This window comes from Petaurus breviceps, unplaced genomic scaffold, assembly GCF_028583685.1.
Source record: "Petaurus breviceps papuanus isolate PSGF00001 unplaced genomic scaffold, PetGlider_PUasm1.0 91133, whole genome shotgun sequence".
Lineage (NCBI taxonomy): Eukaryota > Metazoa > Chordata > Mammalia > Diprotodontia > Petauridae > Petaurus > Petaurus breviceps.
Window position 1 is genome coordinate 36,313,023 of NW_027187419.1, and position 19,915 is coordinate 36,332,937.

General features: G+C 36.1%; 2 protein-coding genes across 2 annotated transcripts; both read right to left on the minus strand.

Moving 5' to 3' along the window:
• Positions 1-136: 136 nt before the first annotated feature.
• Positions 137-1,449, minus strand: LOC138154726 (olfactory receptor 8G1-like). Its single transcript, XM_069079699.1, has one exon. It carries the CDS (start codon positions 1,067-1,069, stop codon positions 137-139), a length of 933 nt encoding a protein of 310 aa, XP_068935800.1. The 5' UTR covers positions 1,070-1,449.
• Positions 1,450-10,059: 8,610 nt separating this feature from the next.
• LOC138154929 (olfactory receptor 8G50-like) lies at positions 10,060-17,237 on the minus strand. The gene is made up of 2 exons (XM_069079920.1): positions 17,229-17,237; positions 10,060-11,028 (listed from the first exon to the last, which is right to left on the minus strand). The coding sequence occupies exons 1-2, from the start codon at positions 17,235-17,237 to the stop codon at positions 10,060-10,062; spliced, it is 978 nt and encodes a 325-aa protein (XP_068936021.1).
• Positions 17,238-19,915: the final 2,678 nt, after the last annotated feature.

Here is a 19,915-nt window from a genome sequence, read left to right on the forward strand (position 1 = left end):
CAAAGATAAGAGGGGAATAAAAACAACAACAAAAGACTATTCCCACAATAGGCATTTTAGTGGATACCAACTCTCCAGAAATTAACATTGCATCCTCTAATCTCTAATACTGTTATCTTCATATTTCTACTCCTCATCAGAATTTTTTTCTCTCCAAGGTTTTCATTAGTGCTACTTTGACATCTTTATTCCTCAGACTATAGATCAGAGGATTTAACATAGGCACAAGGATGGTATAAAACACTGAAGACACTTTCCCCTGGTCCATGGAACTAACTGAAGAAGGTTGTAGGTACATGAATGCGGCAGAACCATAGAAGATCGACACAGCAATTATGTGGGAACTACAGGTGCTAAAGGCTTTAAACCTTCCTTCAGTTGATTGGATACGTAGGATGCTGGCAATGATGAAGGAGTAAGAACTAAGGATGTATAGAATTGGGAAGATAATATTAATTACACCAAAGCATAGAATGATCACTTCACAGGCATAGGTACTATAGCAAGAAAGCTCTAAGAGAGGATTGAGATCACAGAAATAATGGTTGATGACATTGTCTTTACAGAAGAATGATCTCAGTATGCAACCTGTCTGAGCAGTGGCCGCAATCACACCTATCATGCTCACTCCACCCAATAGCACGGAGCAGACCTGATAGGACATAATGACATTATATAACAGAGGGCTACAGATGGCAACATAACGGTCATATGCCATCACTGTCAACAAATGACACTCACAAACGATAAAAATAATAAAGAAATAGAGTTGAGTCATGCACTCATTGTAGGAAATGCTGTTCTTCTCTGACATAAAGTTAAAAAGCATTTTAGGAGTAATGACAGTGGAGTGACAAAGATCAATGAAGGACAAACAACTGAGTAAATAGTACATGGGGGTGTGAAGGTGAGAACTGAATGCAATCAGTGTGATCATGCCCAAGTTTCCCACAACGGTGGCCACATAGATGCACAGGAATAAGAGAAAGAGGAGGAGCTTGAGCTTTGGCTGGTCTGTTAATCCTGCGAGGATAAAGTCAGTCACCGTGGAATAATTTCCTGTGGTCATTTTCTGGATGGTGTTTCTGGGAATGGGGGAAAAAACACATTAAAGATTATGTTTAGGTTTACCTGTAGACAGAGACAATTCTCAAAACTGAAAAAACTCATTAATTATGGCTTTCATTTTTCCTTTGTGTCAGTTTTCTTGGACACCTAGTGCTTCTTACTATCTCAGAGTCCAGTTGACCATTTAAATGTAAGAAACTACCATTGCTGCCTTCTGAGCACAGGAACAAAAACTGTGGTGTTTGGTTAGAGAACACATCACTCAGGGAAAGGGGCTTTAGGAAAAGAGAGATCCTTCCAGAATTTTTTAAAAAATTAATTTTTAATTTTTTACAAACCATAACTTTCACATTCTTTTCCCCCCTCCTCCTCTTCTCAAGAATCATTCCATACAACATAAAGCATTTTTTAAAGATAATGAAAAAAAATCACCAGCAATTCTTGATAGTCACTCTGTTGTGAAGAAGCTGCTGTTCATGGGGATGAAGCTCTGCACAAGCCACCTAGCAGTTACTCCTGTTGGTTGCAAATGGAGAGTAAATTCTGCCATTGTGGGAATTATAGCTTCTCCCTCTGTTTTAGAGATAGAAAAAACAATGTCCTAGAGGGCTACTTTGGCTTTACAATGTATTTTGGTGAAAGAGCTGTTGTCAAAGGACATCCCTTTTGGCAAAAGAGTTATCTGGTACCAATTTTACTATCATAAGAAATTGGAGCTACTGCAATTTCAAATTTATACATTATTTATTCCAGTCTAAATGTTTCAGTACCTCCAAATTAGTCCAGCTTAATTATAGATCGATTGAAGAGAACAGAAAACTGGTTTTAGGTCAAGCTCCAAAATACCACAAATAAGGCTTTCTTTGCAAGGACAGATCATGAAAACTGTGTTGAACACTCACCATTCAGTACTGTGTTTTATATACTTTTTTTATCCACTTTGTGGTCGGCAATCATGTCAAGCATATATCTTCCTGGTAAGTGGAGGAAAACATGGGCATCAACTTAAAAGCAATTCTGAGGGTTTTGAAGTAGAGATGATGATCAATTCTCATTGTTGCTTTGTATATAGAGCCCTCCACAGATGGAACAGATAAACCATAGATTCCTAGTTGTAACTGAGGTTCTGGTTGATGTAATAGGGTTTAAAGTCTCATTTTGAAGATATCAGGGACTTTATTAGAAACAACACAGACTGAGGGTCCCACAGGGACTGGCTTCATCTGGGATCCAGCTCTGTGGGGAAGATTCCTTATGTGTTTACTTTTCTACTCTACTATGAAAAATCATTTAATTTCCCAATTGTTTACTTAGATTCCTTTGGGGATAGGGGAATGGGGCAGTAATCCCTCTCTATCCCTTGTATTTTGGGTTAGACTCAGACAGATAGCACCAGAGTTCTAGGTAAAATGATAACAATGCCCCTGTTAAAGATCCAATTTAATTTAATTTATTTGATTTGAAATAAATAGGAGTACATTAAACACATATTAAGATTAAGATGAGAGGAATTGTGTCATAACTAGTGGAGTTACTGTAGTCAGGAAAACTTGGATTGAGGGCTGCCTCTGAGACATTCTATCTATGCAACCCTGTTCAATTAAGTTAACCCCCAATACCCCCAGGTAAATCTTTAAAACTCCAAGTTTTAAATCAGGTACCAATTTGTACTGATAGAGGGAGTTTTTTTATTAGAGTTCACTGTATTAATGAAAGCACAGATCTGCTCCTCTTGAAAATGCAAAACACAGGGGCAGCTAGGTGGCTCAGTGAGTAAGAGCATCAGGAGGATGGTTGGTTCTGGCCTCAGATACTTAATACCCATACAAAATAAGTGGCCATGAGAAAGAAAGAAGGAAAGAAAGAAAGAAAGAAAGAAAGAAAGAAAGAAAGAAAGAAAGAAAGAAAGAAAGAAAGAAAGAAAGAAAGAAAGAAAGAAAGAAAGAAAGAAAGAAAGAAAGAAAGAAAGAAAGAAAGAAAGAAAGAAAGAAGGAAAGAAAGAAAGATGGAAAGAAGGAAAGAAAGAAAGAAGGAAGGAAGGAAAGAAGGAAAGAAAGAAAAAGAGAGAGAGAAAGAAAGAAAGAAGGAAGGAAGGAAGGAAGGAAGGAAGGAAGGAAGGAAGGAAGGAAGGAAGGAAGGAAGGAAGGAAGGAAGGAAGGAAGGAAGGAAGGAAAGAAAGAAAAAGAAAGAAGAAAGAAGGAAAAAGGAAAGAAAATGCAAAACACAGTATGTATAAGGGTGGAGATATGGAGATGAAAAGAGACTTAGTTGCTAAGCCAAGAAATGGATATTCTACTAGGAGGAATGCATGCATACAAATATAAATGAAATGTAAATATACTTAACAACAACTATTTATTAAACACCTACAAAATACCAGACACTATTTTAGGTTGGTTACTGGGCATTCAAAAACAAACACGAAAATAATCCCTGCCCTCAAAGAGCTTACATTCTACTGTGAGAAAATTATGTATGCAGATGTAAGTCAATACAAAACTTGTACAAGAAATACAAAGTGATTTCTAGAAGGAGTATTGACAATGGGAGTGACCAGAAAGAGTATTGTGAGGGAGGCAGCACTTGAACTAAACTTTGAAAGAAACTAAGGATTTCAAGAGGTAGAGGTGAAGAGGAAGTACATTCTAGGCATGGGAACAAAGTGCTCTGGGAAAATTTGAGGAAGCAAGGATAGTTTTAGAAGGGAATAGTTTTAGACTAGCTCATCATGAGCATTTTAATATTGAACTTCAAATAATAACCTCCAGGCACATGAAATTAATTCACTAAATTTTATACATCTGAAATATCACTATATATTCCAATAAATATTCATGTAATTAAATTCTGCCATGTTTTCTAAGATTTAAATCATTATCAGTATGTGCTGAAATATATTTATCCTACTCCAATATATGATATGATAAATTTATGTCATACATGATATATTTATCATACTCCATTTACCATAAAGAATTAGGCAGTCCTTCATTTTAACTTTTAAATTGGGTCCCTGGGAGACAATTTTTCCTACAAGCATATCCTACTGAAGAACAATTCGTAAATAGGCAAATAATTAAAATACTCTTAAAATTCAGTTTGACCTATCAATTAAATCTAAATTGGTAAAATCCATATTGTCAATTTTTGAAATGGAAAAAGTGCCATACTAAATAAACCCAAAAAGTAATCTGCATCAAATGAAATGGAATAAAATAACTTTATATATAAATTTTTTGTGTAGAAGGTCCTTCTTTGTGTAAAAAAATAACAAAAAATCTATGTACTAAAGTAAATGCAAATTGCATCTCATTAGATTTTGCCTCCTGTTTCAGCCTATCCAGATAATTTTGGCTATAAATTCTGTCATCATTCCTGTTAGCTATGCAGCTCAGCCTTATGTCAACTTTATATTTCATAAGCGTAACATCTCTGCTTTCATATCAATCATTGATAAAATGTTAAGCAGAACAGGACCAAGGATAGATTTCTATACAACTTCACTAAAGTCTTATAATTATAACTCCATTAATCATCATATTTTAGTACTTATTTTGCCAAGTCTGGACACATCTAATTGTGCTATCACTTAATCCATATTTTTTTTTCCTTTTCCACATGGAGACCACTGGGAATGTCAAATGATTCACTTAAATTGAAGTTTTCTATATTTGTGAAAATACCCATACTAAGCCATCTAAAAAATCTTTTCCAAAAGAAAAAAAGTTTGTCTCCTACATATTTTTCTTTAAAAACCAATATATTTTGGATCATACTGACCATGACTTTCTTTTTAAAAGTATTTTGAAACCATGTCTTTAAATAATGTGCTGTACAATATTGCCAGGAATTGAGGCCAATCTCACTGGATTATAATTTGAAGAATTCATTTACTAAAGTATAAGATTAGATCAATTCTAGAAGAATTAACTTTTTTCTGTAAAAGGATCAGCCTTATGCACAGATGAAATATAGATCACTCCCCTAAGAAAATTTCTTAATCACCCTCCTTGGAGAAAGACATGACTAAATATGTTTCTCCTGCTATCAAAAAAACCTATCAATTGTCACGCTCCAGCGTCCCCTCATGAGATCTGATGAAGATACAGGGAAGGTTCTATATTGGCTATGGAGTTCTTGATCAGAGACCATGTTTCTTTCCTTTGCCAAGTGAGCTGAAGTCCCCTAAATGCTACATTGACATAAGTCCCTGAAGAACCCTCAAGCTCAGAACTGTGTCTAGACATTTCTTAACTTCCACTTACCACATCCTGTCATCTTTCCTCACAGAGGAGAATATACAATACCCACATATGTGTTGCATACAGATTCTTTTTGTTTTTATGTTTTATTGATGCATTTTGTTTCTACATTATTAACATTTATGGATTACACCTATTTCATGAGAGGTCTTTGTAACACAGTAAAACTATTAAGAAAAATTAACAACATGTTGGCTTCATATGAAAACACGTGCCACATCCCCACATCTGTGCACCTCCATTTCTACATTTTTAGATAATTTTTAATTAACATAAATCTATTTTTCTTTCTCTCACATTTACCCCACTGGAAGAACAAAAGAAAATTTCTTGCAAAAAATATGCATTGTCAAGGAAAACAAAATAAAAAACCAAATTGGATGTAAATAAATATGTGTATGTACATATATATGTGTGTGTGTTTCCAAATATATACATATATATACATATAAACATAAATAAATAATAAAAATTTATGTGAAGTGTGTATAGATATGTATTATGTAAATGTGCATATCTTTCTGTACTTTAAATTCATCACTTCTCTGGCAGCATGTGGATAATATGTTTCCTTATCAATTTTCTGGAATCATGAATGGGCCTTGGATCACAGTTCTTATAGCTCAAAAATCGCTTCTCTTCATACTGTTATTATTATTGTATACCCTATTCTTTTAGTCCTCCACATTTCACTCTTAATCTGTTTAAAAAAGTCTTCAAAATTATTCATTTTATAAACGATGTTATAATGTAAATTTTACATACAATTCTGTTCACATCACTCTGAATCAGTTCATTTAAGTCTTTCAATGTCTTTGAAATCATCTATTTCATCATTTATTACAGCAAAATAATATTCCATTCATATACCATATACTATATGATACCATAAAGCATCATTTATTTATTTAGCCATTTTCCAGTTGATAGGAATTCATTTAGTTTATGATTTTTTTCATCACAAAAAGAGATGACATAAATTTATTTTCACATATAAAATGTTTTTCTCTTTCTTTGATCTTTTTTAGCTATAGCCCTAGTAATGTCAGATAGATAGATGACTTAGATATAAAAAGGGACACCACAAACAATCTAGGGAAATATGAAGAATATTACACATTAAATCTAAGAAAAATTTTTGAACAACCAAGATTTAGAGATGATCACTGGAGAAAAAAATGGATGTTTGATTATCAAAAATTAAAAAGGTTTTGTACAACCAAATCCAATAAAGCTCATTACTGTGTGAAAAAAATCTTTGTATCAAATTTCTCTGGGAAAGGTATATTTTCAAGATATATAAGTATCTATATGCACACATGTACAAGAATATATATATACATATATATATATATATATTTCAAATATATAAGAATAATAACCATTCCTCAATTGTTAAATGATATGAAGGTATAATTGGTCAGCTGTCAAAGTTCTATATGATAAATTCTCCAAATCACTGCTAACTAGAGAAATGCAAAGTGAAGCAATGTTGAGTTTCTATTTCATACTTATCAGATTTGTAAAGATTACAGAAAAGTAAAATAATAAATGTTGGACTATGGGAAAACAGACACTTGGACTTCCTGGAAAGCAGTTTGAATTATACATCAAAAGTTCCAAAACAGTATATGCCATTTAACTCAACTGCTTCTAGGCCTATACCTATGTGGATTCATAGTCATCTGATGGTTTGCAGATTAATGTCTCCACATTCTCTAATTCTCTGATGAGTACTTATCTAACACAACTATCTCCAGTCCTGCCTTTATCAGCCCAGGTCCGTTTATTACTTCATCATTTCACTCAGGCCAGATTGAGGTATCAGGTATCAGAAAGGAGGTTCATATGGCAATGCAGCACATTAGGGTCAGTTATAATGGAACTAGATGCAATAACTGGTCAAGTTGATTGATACTAATGAACAATGGACAATGTTTGTGGGAGAAAGAATACTACCCCTATTTTTGCAGCATTCCATTAGGTCTATAACGGCTTCTCAAAAGAAGTTGTTTTATTTCACTTAAACTGAAATACCAAATTGGGCAATGCACAGCTATAGAAACTTTGAGGGAGGAGGGTCATGGAGTTGGTAGAAAGGGATAAGCCAACAGAACCCAAACATACTGGGAATCAATGGTCTCAGAAAACAAATAAAGTGAAGCTAAATTTCACTATTGCACCTGGGAAAGTCTACCTCCATAGCCACTGCACGTACAGAGAAGAGATGTTTTTCTTTTTCTGTCCTTTTGATTTTTCAAAACAGCCGAGCTCATTTTTAGCAACCCCAGAAAGTCACCTGCTAGTTGTTTTTTTTTAATCTTAGTACAGCCAGAATTTAAAATAAAGCTGTTTGACTGCCTATGCCCAGTACTTTTTTAAAAAAATAAAATTTATGCTACCATTTTTTCTAAAATTCTCTAATAATTTCTAAAACAAAAGGATAATGGAGATTCCAAGAATAGGATGTCCTCTGTGTGACAGTGAGAAACAATCCCTTCTCAGCACAGATTTTCTGAAATGGGGAGCCAGCTCTGGTGGTCATACTTCATAAACTACAATAACATGGAACTGGATTCCATGTTAATAGGAACAGATCTCCCCACAACATTTCTTCTTAACTAGAAAGACAGCTATGTAAGTGACAGCTGTTAGGTGCAGAGAACCCTTTCCAATGGTGAAAAGTGTCCTTAGCAGAGCTATTCTGCCAGGAATCTCTTCACACAAATTATATAGGTGATAATAATGAATATGACTTCTGTGAAAGTAAATGCAAATCTTCCAATAGCCCTACCCTAACATTACAGTTTAATGTACCAGAAACTTTCAGCAGTCGTGGGGTTTTGAGGTTTCCTGTCTTTGCATGAACCTCTCAGACACCCTTTTAAACAGAGAATCTCTGATTTGAAGCAAATCTGCAGGTTGTTCTGAGACTTGCATAGAACAAAGGTGACCTTTCTCGAATACTTCAATGAACTTTGTGCTTCTGGTACAACCTGAGGAACCCAAGACAGTTGGGAGAGTTACTACTCTGTAAGTACAACAAATCTAACAGTAATTTCTTCTGGATAAAAGTTTTCTTTCTCCAGTTAATTGTCCTGGAGTATATTGCCCAGATCAGTGGCATCAAAATCAAATAGAAATTAGACCACTCATTCCTACATAGTGACCCCTGTGGGTTGTGCATTGACTTAGTATCATATTAAAAATGTAATCTATGTTTTAATGTATGTTCATGTATTTTGTAAAATATTTCCCAACTGCATTTTAATCTGGTTCCTACTACATAGGAGTGTTACAGGTCACATATGGTATATTTTACACCTCTAGTTTCCATCTCCTTTCTGCTCCTATGACATTCTATTTTGAATTTTACCAAATTGTGTACACATGATAATCTTCCTCCTCTTCATCCCTCCCTCACCCCCAACAGATAAACAATGTCCTTAAGAGCTAGGGCTGGCTTGTTTGTGATTTTTCTGTCCTAGGACAATTCCTTATATTTGTATTTAAATTTTATTTTATTTAGATTGAATTGAAAAGCAATTGAAAGAAATAAGGCGACCAAAAAATTCTGACCAGAAAAAAAAAAGAAAAATAAAGAGTTTAAACATACATTAGAAATTAAACAACAACAGTAGCATTTATATATCCTTTACTATGTGCCAGGCACTGCACTAAATGCTTCACAAATGTTATCTCATTTGATCCTTACAGCAAACCTGGGAGTTAGGCTTTATTATTATACCCACTTTACAACTGAGAAAACTGAGGCAAACAGATTAATGACTTACCCAGGGTCACATGGCTGGTAATTTTGTGAGGTCATATTTCAACTCAGATCTTCCTGACTCTAGGTTCAGCACCCTCTCCACTACACTGCCTGGCTGCCACAATGAATCATATACCTTGTCTAAGGGAACAGTTTTCTTCTGTTTTTTAAAGGGAGAGGGACTGGATTTGTGATTTCATTGATATCAGGTGAGGAAATTTCCTATCTAAATGCCAGTCAACAACACCTTCTAAGCAACTTAACAGTATTAACCAAGAGCACTGACTAGTTAGGTGACTTATGCAGAGTCATTCAGCCAAGATGGATCAGAAGTGGAACAAGGTCTTCCTGGTTTCTCGACCAATCAACAGGCCAAAGTGAAAGATAAGTCCCTAGTCAGCACTATGGCATTAGAAAGAAAGAAATGACTCAATAGTTTGGGCCTCAACTTCTTCATCTATAAAATGAGGGGTTTCAAATAGAAGACAGGTAGATGGCATATCAGATAGAACACTGGACCCTGAGTCAGGACGTTCAAATCCAGTCAAACACTTACAAGTTCTGTCACCCTCACCAAGTCATAACCTGTGTGTGCCTCAGTTAACTCATTTGTAAAAAGGGGAAAATAAAAAGAGATATTTGTAAAATTATTGTAAATTATGAAGTTCTATCCTTTTCTGCCCTTTATCTATTGTTCTACTGATTACTACACCAAAGGAAAATTGTAGATTGATGGGGTGGCTTCATAGCAATCCTGCTCTTTGATCCTAACATCCCAGTAGTTCATCTCTTTCATACATGACACTCTGCTATATATTGTTCATAGGGTTTCTAATTTTGATTCACCCACAAAAAATGTTTACTTGAATGAGAAGAGAAGCAAGAAGTCAGGGAGATAAAGGAGAGGGGTTGGGAGGAGGTGCACGTGAGCAGATCTGCCCTTTCGGACCCATCCCTTTAAGAGCAAAGCCTTTGAGCTGTCACCAATGACCTTTCTACTGTTCGTGAGAACACCTTTTTCTCTAGAATTTTCTTCAGTGCGACCTTGACATCTTTATTCCTGAGGCTGTAGATGAGGGGGTTCAACATGGGGATCACTATGGTATAAAACACAGAGGACACTTTCCGCTGGTCCATGGAGTTGGTAGAAGGCTGAAGATACATAAATGCAGTTGACCCAAAGAATAGAGAAACAGCCATGACATGGGAGCTGCAAGTGCTGAAGGCTTTAGACCTGCCCGCAGTGGACTGGATGTGAAGGATGCTTATGAGGATGAAAATATAAGAGCTAAGAATAATTAGGGTTGGGACAAAAACATTAAATGAACAAAAAGCCAGAAGCACTACTTCATTAATGTAGGTGCTGGAGCAGGAGAGCTTCAAGAGGGGCAGAACATCACAAAAGAAATTATTGACAATATTTTCTTTGCAAAAATAAACTCTAAGCATGCAGCCTGTGTGAACCGTGGCACCAACAACAGCCATTATACCCACCCCACCCACCAACCAGGAGCACAACTGATAGGACATGATGACATTATATAGTAAAGGACTACAGATGGCAACATAGCGGTCATATGCCATCACTGCTAACATATGGCATTCAGAAATTATAAAAATGATGAAAAAATAGAGCTGAGCCATGCATTCAGAGTAAGAGATGATGTTCTTCTCTGACACAAAGTTCACAAGCATTTTGGGGGTGATGACTGTGGAATGACAGAGGTCAATGAAGGATAGACAACTGAGGAAATAGTACATGGGGGTGTGAAGGTTTGAACTGAACCTAATTAAGATGATCATTCCCAGGTTCCCTACCATGGTGACCACATAGATCCCTAGGAACAGGAAGAAAAGTGGAACCTGGAGCTCTGGTTGGTCTGTTAAGCCTTCGATAATAAACTCAGTCACTGCAGAGTGATTTCCCTTCTCTGGATGGTGGCCCTGTGGGTTTGAAAAAGAAGTAGCACATTAGAGAGGATTTCTCCTCTCCCTCCCTCCCTCCACACACACAAAAGATGTTTACACAGAATGGACAACACTAAATCTTGGAATCTAGGACTGTTTTGGTCCTGGGGTCTGTGGCCACTGTCTCTGGTCACTGTGTGAGAGTATCAGTATCATTTTTCACATGTCTTAGATTTACCATGATGGAATATGTGAACAGAAGTGCTGGAAAACAGTCATAACCAAATCTTCCTCATTCTACCCAAGGAATAAATATATTCTTGATACAGACAGTTGAATCTGCGGGTGGCAATGAGAGCTCAAGGATGAAAGAAAGGGATGACTTAAAAAAAGTTCTTTTTAATCAATTTAGTTTTAGTTTTTAACATTCATTTCCACAAGATTTTGAATTCCAAGTTTTCTCCACATCACTTCCCTCCCCACCCCAAAACAGCATGAATTCTTTCCCCTAATCTGACCTCCTTTCTATCACCCACCCCCTTCTCTTTTCCCTGTCCCTTCTATTATCCTGTAGAGAAATATAAATTGCTATACCCCATTGTCTATATATCTTATTTTCCAGTTGCATGTAAAAACATGTTTATCATTTGTTTTTAAAACTTTGAGTTTCACTTTCTCTCCTTTTCTTCCTTCCCACCCACACTCATTGAGAAGGTAAGCAATTTGACATAGGTTATACATGTGTAATCATACAAAACACTTCCATAAAAATCATGTTGTGAAAGACTAACTATAATTCCCTCCATCCTATCCTACCCACCATTTATTCCATTTTCTCCTCTGACTCTGTCCCACATCAAAAGTGTTTGCTTCTGATTACCCCTCCCCACTTTGCCCCCTTTTCTATCATCCCCCCTCTCTCTTATCCCCTTCCCCCCTACTTTCTTGTTGGGTAATATAGATTTCCATACCCAAATGAATGTGAATGTTATTTCCTCCTTCAGCCAAATCTGATGGGATTAAGGCTCACTCATTCCCTCTCACCTCCCCCCTCTTCCTCTCTCTGTAAAAGCTTTTTCTTTTTTTTTTAAAGCAATTGGGGTTAAGTAACTTGCTCAAGGTTACATGGCCAGTTATTTCTGGGTGTGGTGCTGAGTGTCTGAGCCTGGGATTCGATCTCCAGGTCATCCTGACATTGGAGCCGATGCTCTTACTCTCTGAGCCACCTGGCCGCCCCTGTAAAAGCTTTTTCTTACCTCTTTTATGTGAGATAATTTACCCCATTCTACCTTTTCCTAATAAAAGGATGAATTCTAGCTCTCTATTTGTCCACTCACTGGCATCTTCATCTATGAGCTATTGTGCACATTTCTGACACTACACAGGAGCAACCTCTGCTGAACATTAAATATGACTGCTCTCCATCAGGATGGGAACCATTGTCTCAGTCACTTTTTCAAAGAAAACAAAACAGTTTCTTGAGGAGAGTCAATTATTGTCCAAAGTCATTCAATGAAAACACAAGAGCCTTCTCTGATGAAACAGTTATCCAATGAACTGGAGGATTGAAGAATCTTTGATTCCCATTATCTCTAGATATTTCTCTCTTCCTCAGAGTTGTTTTCCAGCTCTGTGCTACTTGGAGTTAGCAATAAGCCAATAACACTAAGGAAGTGAGATTTCATCAAGAACTGGGCTCCTATAGAGGTAAATTTACTACTTTAAATTAAAGTACTCACCCTCCACTGTTGGATCTTCATTGAAAGAGTCTTTGGAACATGTAGTAATGAAGTCAGGAATGATAATCTTCATAGACCCTTCTGCCTCCTTTTGTTATGTTGAAATATAAGCATGGTCTTTGATTTTCTAGATGCCCTAGGAATTCTAAGAGATGATTTTTTAAAAAATTATTTCTTTAACCCAATGCTTCTTTCTAATTTTAGAATAGAAAACATCATCTCTAAATCTCACTCCAAGACTTGGTTGATGGGATATTAGTTTTATTATCAACGGATAGTTTCTAGGGACCTTATTAGAAACTCAAAGAGTTTTCTCAACATCTTTTCTCCTCAGGGATCCAGGTTCTCCTGGGAATAAATAATTGTTGTTTACCACCATGTTCCATAGTCACCCTTCCTCCCAGAACCCTACAGTTCACCCCTAACCAGGGAACTCTGTTAGCAACTTGACTATTCAGTAGGTTTTTTTTTTTAAATGGATTAGTCTTTTTCTCATACTGTCTTAAGTTTGGCAGGTGAGAATCAAACAGATCAGATACCAGAATGAGTTTATGACTAGCTTGTTCCTAGAAGTATAATATTTCTTTAGATTTTGAAAGGATGAAAAAATTTTAAATCCTAGTTTTCTTTCTTTAGGAAAAATGAGACTGAGGAAAATGAAAATATTTTCTATACTCTTGTTTAAGTTATTTTACAAATTTAAAGTCAGTGTTGATTTAAATAAATAAACCATTCCTTTATATCTTAGTTTGTTCACAAAGTATTCACAATTTTTTTTTACTATATCTTTGATTTCATTGTTAAAAAGGAGCTCCAAAGCAGTGAGTAAGAGCACTGGCCCCAGAGTCAGGAGACCCGGGATCAGTTCCAGCCTCAAATACTTAACATCCACACAAAATAATTGACCGTGTAACCTTGAGCAAGTTATTTAACCCCAATTCCTTTAAAAAAATAAAAGAAGCTCCAAGTAGGATAACAGTCTTTGTATAATAGTAAAGGACTTGTTCTGCAACCTTCCCAACTAGACTTTCAGTTCTTCATCCTGTGTCTCCCTAGGTGGAGAGTCCATTATACAAAATCAGCTTTAAACACTCAACTTCACATTTTCTTGTTATGATGTAGAGCAGAAGTGCCAAATATAAAACTACAACTCTCCTTAGTACACAGAAACCAGATAAAAGGAAAATATTTTACAAAATCAATAAAAATATAATAGAACATAAAAATGCGACTATGTTGTTTTCTAAGTCAATATTCAGCCTATGGGGATACTTTTGTATAGTATAGTGATCCTTGTTTCAATTTCAATTTGATACCACTGCTATAGAAAGCTACCATTCGTGACATAGCTCTTTTCAACTGGACTTCCAGCTCTGTAAAGCCAAGCATGAGCAGCTTTCCAGAAGAATGCTACTGTGACCAGCTTTTAAGGTCCTGATTACACAGTATAGGGAACACTCTACTTATTCCATAACAAATCAGAAAAAAACATTCACAGAAAATCAAGGTACAACATTCACAATATTACAACTTATCACAGATAATCAAAATACAGCATTCACAACTACTTATCACAGAAAATGACCACATAGTTTCCACCACACTGGTCACAAAGTTTTTGACAAAGAACAATCATTTAATTAATAATCATTCAATCATCCTTAAAGAGGTTTGCCCCCTCAAAGAACACAAAGTACAATAGTCAAAGTTTACCACTCATGGGGCATGTTAAGTTAACTCAATCAGTCACTTATTCAGTCATAAATCACTAATACAATCATTTAGTCAATCAATCATTCAATCAACTAGATCATTCAATCATCCTTCATCATTCACTATTAAATCATCAAAAAACACACAGACCCTCCACCCCTAGGTCACTAGTTAATTCACAATTTCTCAGTCACTACACACTATCCAAGTAAAGTCTTCTTTCAGCTTGATTCGGGGTGGTTTCTCAGATTCCCTGGATCCCCTTCCATGGTCCCAGATCCTGTCTGGATTCACCCAACTGTCAGCTGGTTTCAAAGGCAGACAGCTCCTAGGTCTTTGTCCAGCTCTCTATGCATTTCCTGTTCCACATTGGAGCTCACAATGTCCAGTCCATCTCAAATCCTTCATATTCTCTGTTTCTGGGGAGACAAGGTTTAACAAAGCCACCAACAGATTCTTGCAAAGTACCAGCATTACAGTCATGCTTCCTCAGTCTACAGAAGCTCCAGCTGGCTCTCAGAAAACCTCAGCAGCCTCCTCAGCAGCTCCAGCTGGCCCTAAGCTCTGGCTGGCCCTTGGAAATCCTCAGTACCCTCAGCAATTCAAGCTGGCCCTCAGAAATCCTCAACAGCCTCAGGAGCTCTGGCTGGCCCTCAGCTCTGAATGGCTCTTGAAATCCTCAGCAGCTCTGGCTGGCCCTCAGACTCAGCAGAAGTTTCAGCTGATTCCTAGAATCAAAATGACTTCATCCAGATTCTCCAAATCAAAATCATTCTCTCCAGCCTGGGGGAGAGCTTTCTCTTCAGCTTCCCCAGGGGTGGCAGCAGCTTTTGCCTCTACAAAGCTTGCTCCAAGAAGATCTGTCTCTCCCTCTCTGGGCTTTTCCTTATATACCGTATTGCCCCTCCCTGTTCAGCCCCTTCCTTTTACATCAGCAACAGGAGACAGTAGTTCATACCTTCTTTTCCTTTAACAGAGGCTTAATCTTAACTAGGTGCTAAGGACCTCTTAATTTAGCAATACAAAAGGAACTTCCAACCCCATTACTGTTACAAGCTCTTACCTTGGGTCCATGCTGATTGATGACATCCCACTGCACCTAGCTGACTTCCAATATCTGCTAACAAAACCTATGTGAGTTGTGGAGTCAATTAGAATGGCTGGTGCACAGGTTCCATGGTAGCCCTTGAACTTTTGTGTTTCTTTTCTCTTGATCTTAGGTGAATGAGTACTCTGAGATGGACTTTCCCTGAAGTTCTGGAGAGTTCAAAAATCTGAAGATGCCATCAAATGTTCAATTGACAGAGTCAAATGACTATTATAATGATGCCCACCATACCAAATTGACTGATTGCAAGGGAAACATCTGTTTTGGAAAGAGAAGCCAATAGCTTAGCTGTTTCATTGGAGAATGTCTAATGCACAGGTGAAATTGAAATACCTAAGAAGCAGTATTTTATAATTCTTGTATGATCTTATGACACTTTAAATATTATCATCCTCACTGATTGTAGCCAGAGTTATAAATTCTTACTCAATCAACATTGATATCATAAACTGTGCTAATTGTCACTACTTTTTCCCATGTCTAGCATCCTTTCTCTCCATGTAGAATAAAGAACCTTCACATATCTAATTTATATCATACAATGAGTATTCTTTTTCTACATGATTTATGAGGAATCCCTTAATCTTCTGAGTCATAGACATTGTTATAATTATCATCATTCTCCAGGGATGGAGTTTAATAAACCAATGAATAATGTGTAAAAAGGAAACTTCATTACTTTACTTAGAGGAAGATTCCACTAGTAATTAACTTGGTCCAGAACAATATGACTGGGCCAAGGACAGTGAGGAGCAAATACCTTATTCCTAGATTCACAGCAGTGATGCTTCCATATTAAATTCCATGACCATATGGAAAGCGAACCATGAGTTCATGAACTTTCTATGAATTAAAATGACTTTTCCATATGGTTGCATCTACTCATAGTAGATATACTCATTTATCGCTTTATGATCATTAAATTATGAATAAAGAAGTATTTATTCAGACTGAATTATGTGCTCAAAAAAGAACTAAAAGGGACTGAATAGAAATATGCAATCTATTCTCTATCTAAGAGAAGAATAAAATCTATTAAAGAGAAAATGCTAATAAATAGCCAAGAAATAGCTGGGACATAGCAAAATACCACAAGATTATGTCCTATTTTGTGTTAGAAAGTCTAAGAACATTAACATAGGTTGTAAAATTCAAAGAAGACTTCATGGAGAAGGTAAAATTTGATTTGTGCCTTGAAGAGTAGTTAAAATGTGGACTTTCAGAAAGCAGAAAAGAAAATAATCCTGGTGATAGGACTCAAATAAGCACTGATAAGTATATATAAATCACTACTCATTATAGAAACTGTGAAATTAATAATGCCCATAGCTTGCAATAAAATGAAATATGCTACTGAGGATGAAGATGATTTCACAGTAAGTGTTGACATTTGAAAGGAGACCACTAGAATTATGGTTTGTGGGGAAAGAAACCACCTTACTGACAAAAGAGGTAGGGTGGGTAACTCACATGAAAAGATTCTTATGATATATCAATGCAATGAAAGATTATGTGTAAGAAATGATGAAATGCATGGTTTCAGGAAAACCTGAGATTTATGTGAACTGATGCAATGTCATTACATTCATATACCATAATTTGTTCAACCTTTCTTCAATTGATAAGAATATCCTGATCAACCCACTTATGTTTTTAACCAGCACCATGTTGGTTTGATGATAACAGCTCTGTAGAATAGTTTAAGATTTGGCATTGCTAAGTCTCCTTCCTTCCTATTTTAAAAATTATTTCCCTTGAGATTCTTGTATATTTTATAATTTTGTAAGAAATTGATATTGAGGGACAGAGCCAAAATGGCAAAAAAAAAAAAAAAAGCAGGAACTCACCTGAGTGCTCCAAAATTCTCCTCCAAAACCTTTAAAATAATACCACAAAACAAATTCTGGAGGGGTAGTATCCATGAAATAATGGGGTAAAAGTTTTCCATCCTTTATCAATTTAGAAGGTTAGCAGGAAAGGTCTATCACACCAGGGTGAGAGTGGACTGCAGTCCATTGCAGGCCGGACCTCAGCAAAGCACTGGGGACTTGGCTGCATTGCCCATACTCATATCTGGGTTGCAGTCCTGGGTGGCAGTCCCAGGTGGCAGTCCCAGGGCAAGAGGAAAAGTAGCACAGGAGCAAGGGCCCTAGTTACAGATTCAGGGCAGAAAAGAATACTTTTGGTCACTCAAAGACAGGAGCACAGTTCAGAAGAGTAGTAAAGAACCTGTTCTTAGAACATACCACTTTGGAAAAACTGAAAAGTTATAGATCCCCCCTAAACTAACTCTGAAAAGAGCTGTACAAAGCCCCTGAAACTTTGGAAACTGCACATTCCACCCTGGAAGCAGAGACCCACTTTAACAAAAACTTAATAGTCAAGAAATAACTGGGAATATGAGCAAACAACAGAAAAAAATTCTGACTGCAGAAAGTGACTATGAGACAGGGAAGATCAAACACACAGTCAGAAGACAATGAAGACAAAACTACTATATCCAAAGCTTCCAAGAAAAATATGACTTAGTCTCAGGTCATGGAAGAGGTAAAAACTTTTCAAAAATCAAGTAAGAGAAGTAGAGGGGAAAAAAAGGGAAGAGAAATGACAATGCCAAAAATCATGAAAAAGCGTCAACATTTTCCTAAAGAAGGCACAAAAAATACTGAAGAAAACAGCATCTTAAAAAACAGAATTGGCCAAATGGTAAAAGATATACAAAAATTCCCTGAAGAGGAGAACTCCTTAAAATTATAACTGGCCAAATGGAAAAAGAGGTACAAAGCTCCCTGAAGAAAATAATTCCTTAAAAATTAGAATTGGGCAAGTGGAAGCTAATGACTCTGGGACCTCAAGGAATAATAAAATAAAATCAAAAGAATGAAAAGATAGAAGAAAATGTGAATAATCTCATTGGAAAAACTGACCTGTAATATAGATACAAGAGAGATAATTTAAAAGTTATTAGATTACCTGAAAATTACAATTTGAAAAAAGACCCTAGATATCATCTTTCAAGAAATTATGAAGGAAAAAATATCCTAATATTCCAGAGCCAAAGGGTAAAATAGAAATTGAAGGAATCCATTGGTTACTTTCTAAAAAGATCAAAAAATGAAAACTCCCAGGAATTTTATAGCCAAATCCAAGTGCTCCTAGGTTTAGGAGAAAATATTGCAAGCAACCAAAAAAAAAAAAAAAACAATTCAAATACTGTGGAGTCACAATCAGGATAGCACAAGATTTTAACAGCTTTTACATTAAAGATCCAAAGGTCTTGGAATCAATATTCTGGAAGGCAAAGAAACCAGGATTACAACCAAGCATCACCTACCCAGCAAAACTAAATATATATCCTTTTTGGGGAAAATGAATATTCAATGAAATAGAAGGCTTTCAAGAATTCTTGATGAAAAGACCAGAAATGGATAGAAAATTTGACTTTCAAATACAAGAGTCAAGAGAAGCATAAAAAGGTAGACAGGAAAGAAAAATCACAAGGGATTCAACAAGGTTAAACCATTTACATTCCTACATAGGAAGATAATACTTCCAACACCTAAGAACTTTATCATTATTAGGGCAGTTAGAAAGAGTATACATAGACAGAGGGCACCTGTGTGAGTTGACTATGATGAGATGATATCTAAAAAAATAAAATTAAGGAGTGAGAAAGAAGAATGCATTGGGAAAAGGGGAAAGGGAAAAGTACAGTTCGGTAAATTATCTGACATAAAAGAGGCAGAAAAGAACTCTTACAGTGGAGAGGAATATGGAGGGATGTGAAGAGTTGGAGAATGAACCTTACTTTCATCAGAATTGGTTCAAAGAGGGAATAACATACACACTCAGTTAGGTATATAAATCTATCTTATCCTACAGGAAAGTAGGAGAGTAAGAGGATAAGAGAAGGGGATAGTTATAGAAGGGAGGACTGACTGGGGCAGTAAAAGGAGAAGCAAAACTCTTTTGAGCATGAACAGGGTGAAAGGAGAGAGAGTAGGATAAATAGGGGAAAAATAGAATGGAGGGAAATTCAAATCATAGTAACCAAGGGATCTAACCTTAATCCTGTCTTGTCCAATATTTTTATCAGTACCTAAATACCTAGATGGCATGTCCATCAAATTTAATATAACACGCTGTTAGCTGGGATAGTTAATGTGCTAGATAACTGTTAGGACAAGCAAAAAGTTTTTGACAAGCTAGCATAATTAAGTCAAATCTAAAAAGATGAAATTTAATAGAGATAAACATAAAATCCTATATCTGAGTGCAAAAAATAAAGTATAAACATATATATGGAAGAAGTATGGTTAGGTGATAGTATTGTGAAAATATTGTA

Coding starts and splice junctions, on each gene's coding strand:
- LOC138154726 (XM_069079699.1), bottom strand. CDS start 1,069: ATGACCACAGGAAATTATTCCACGGTGACTGACTTTATCCTCGCAGGA.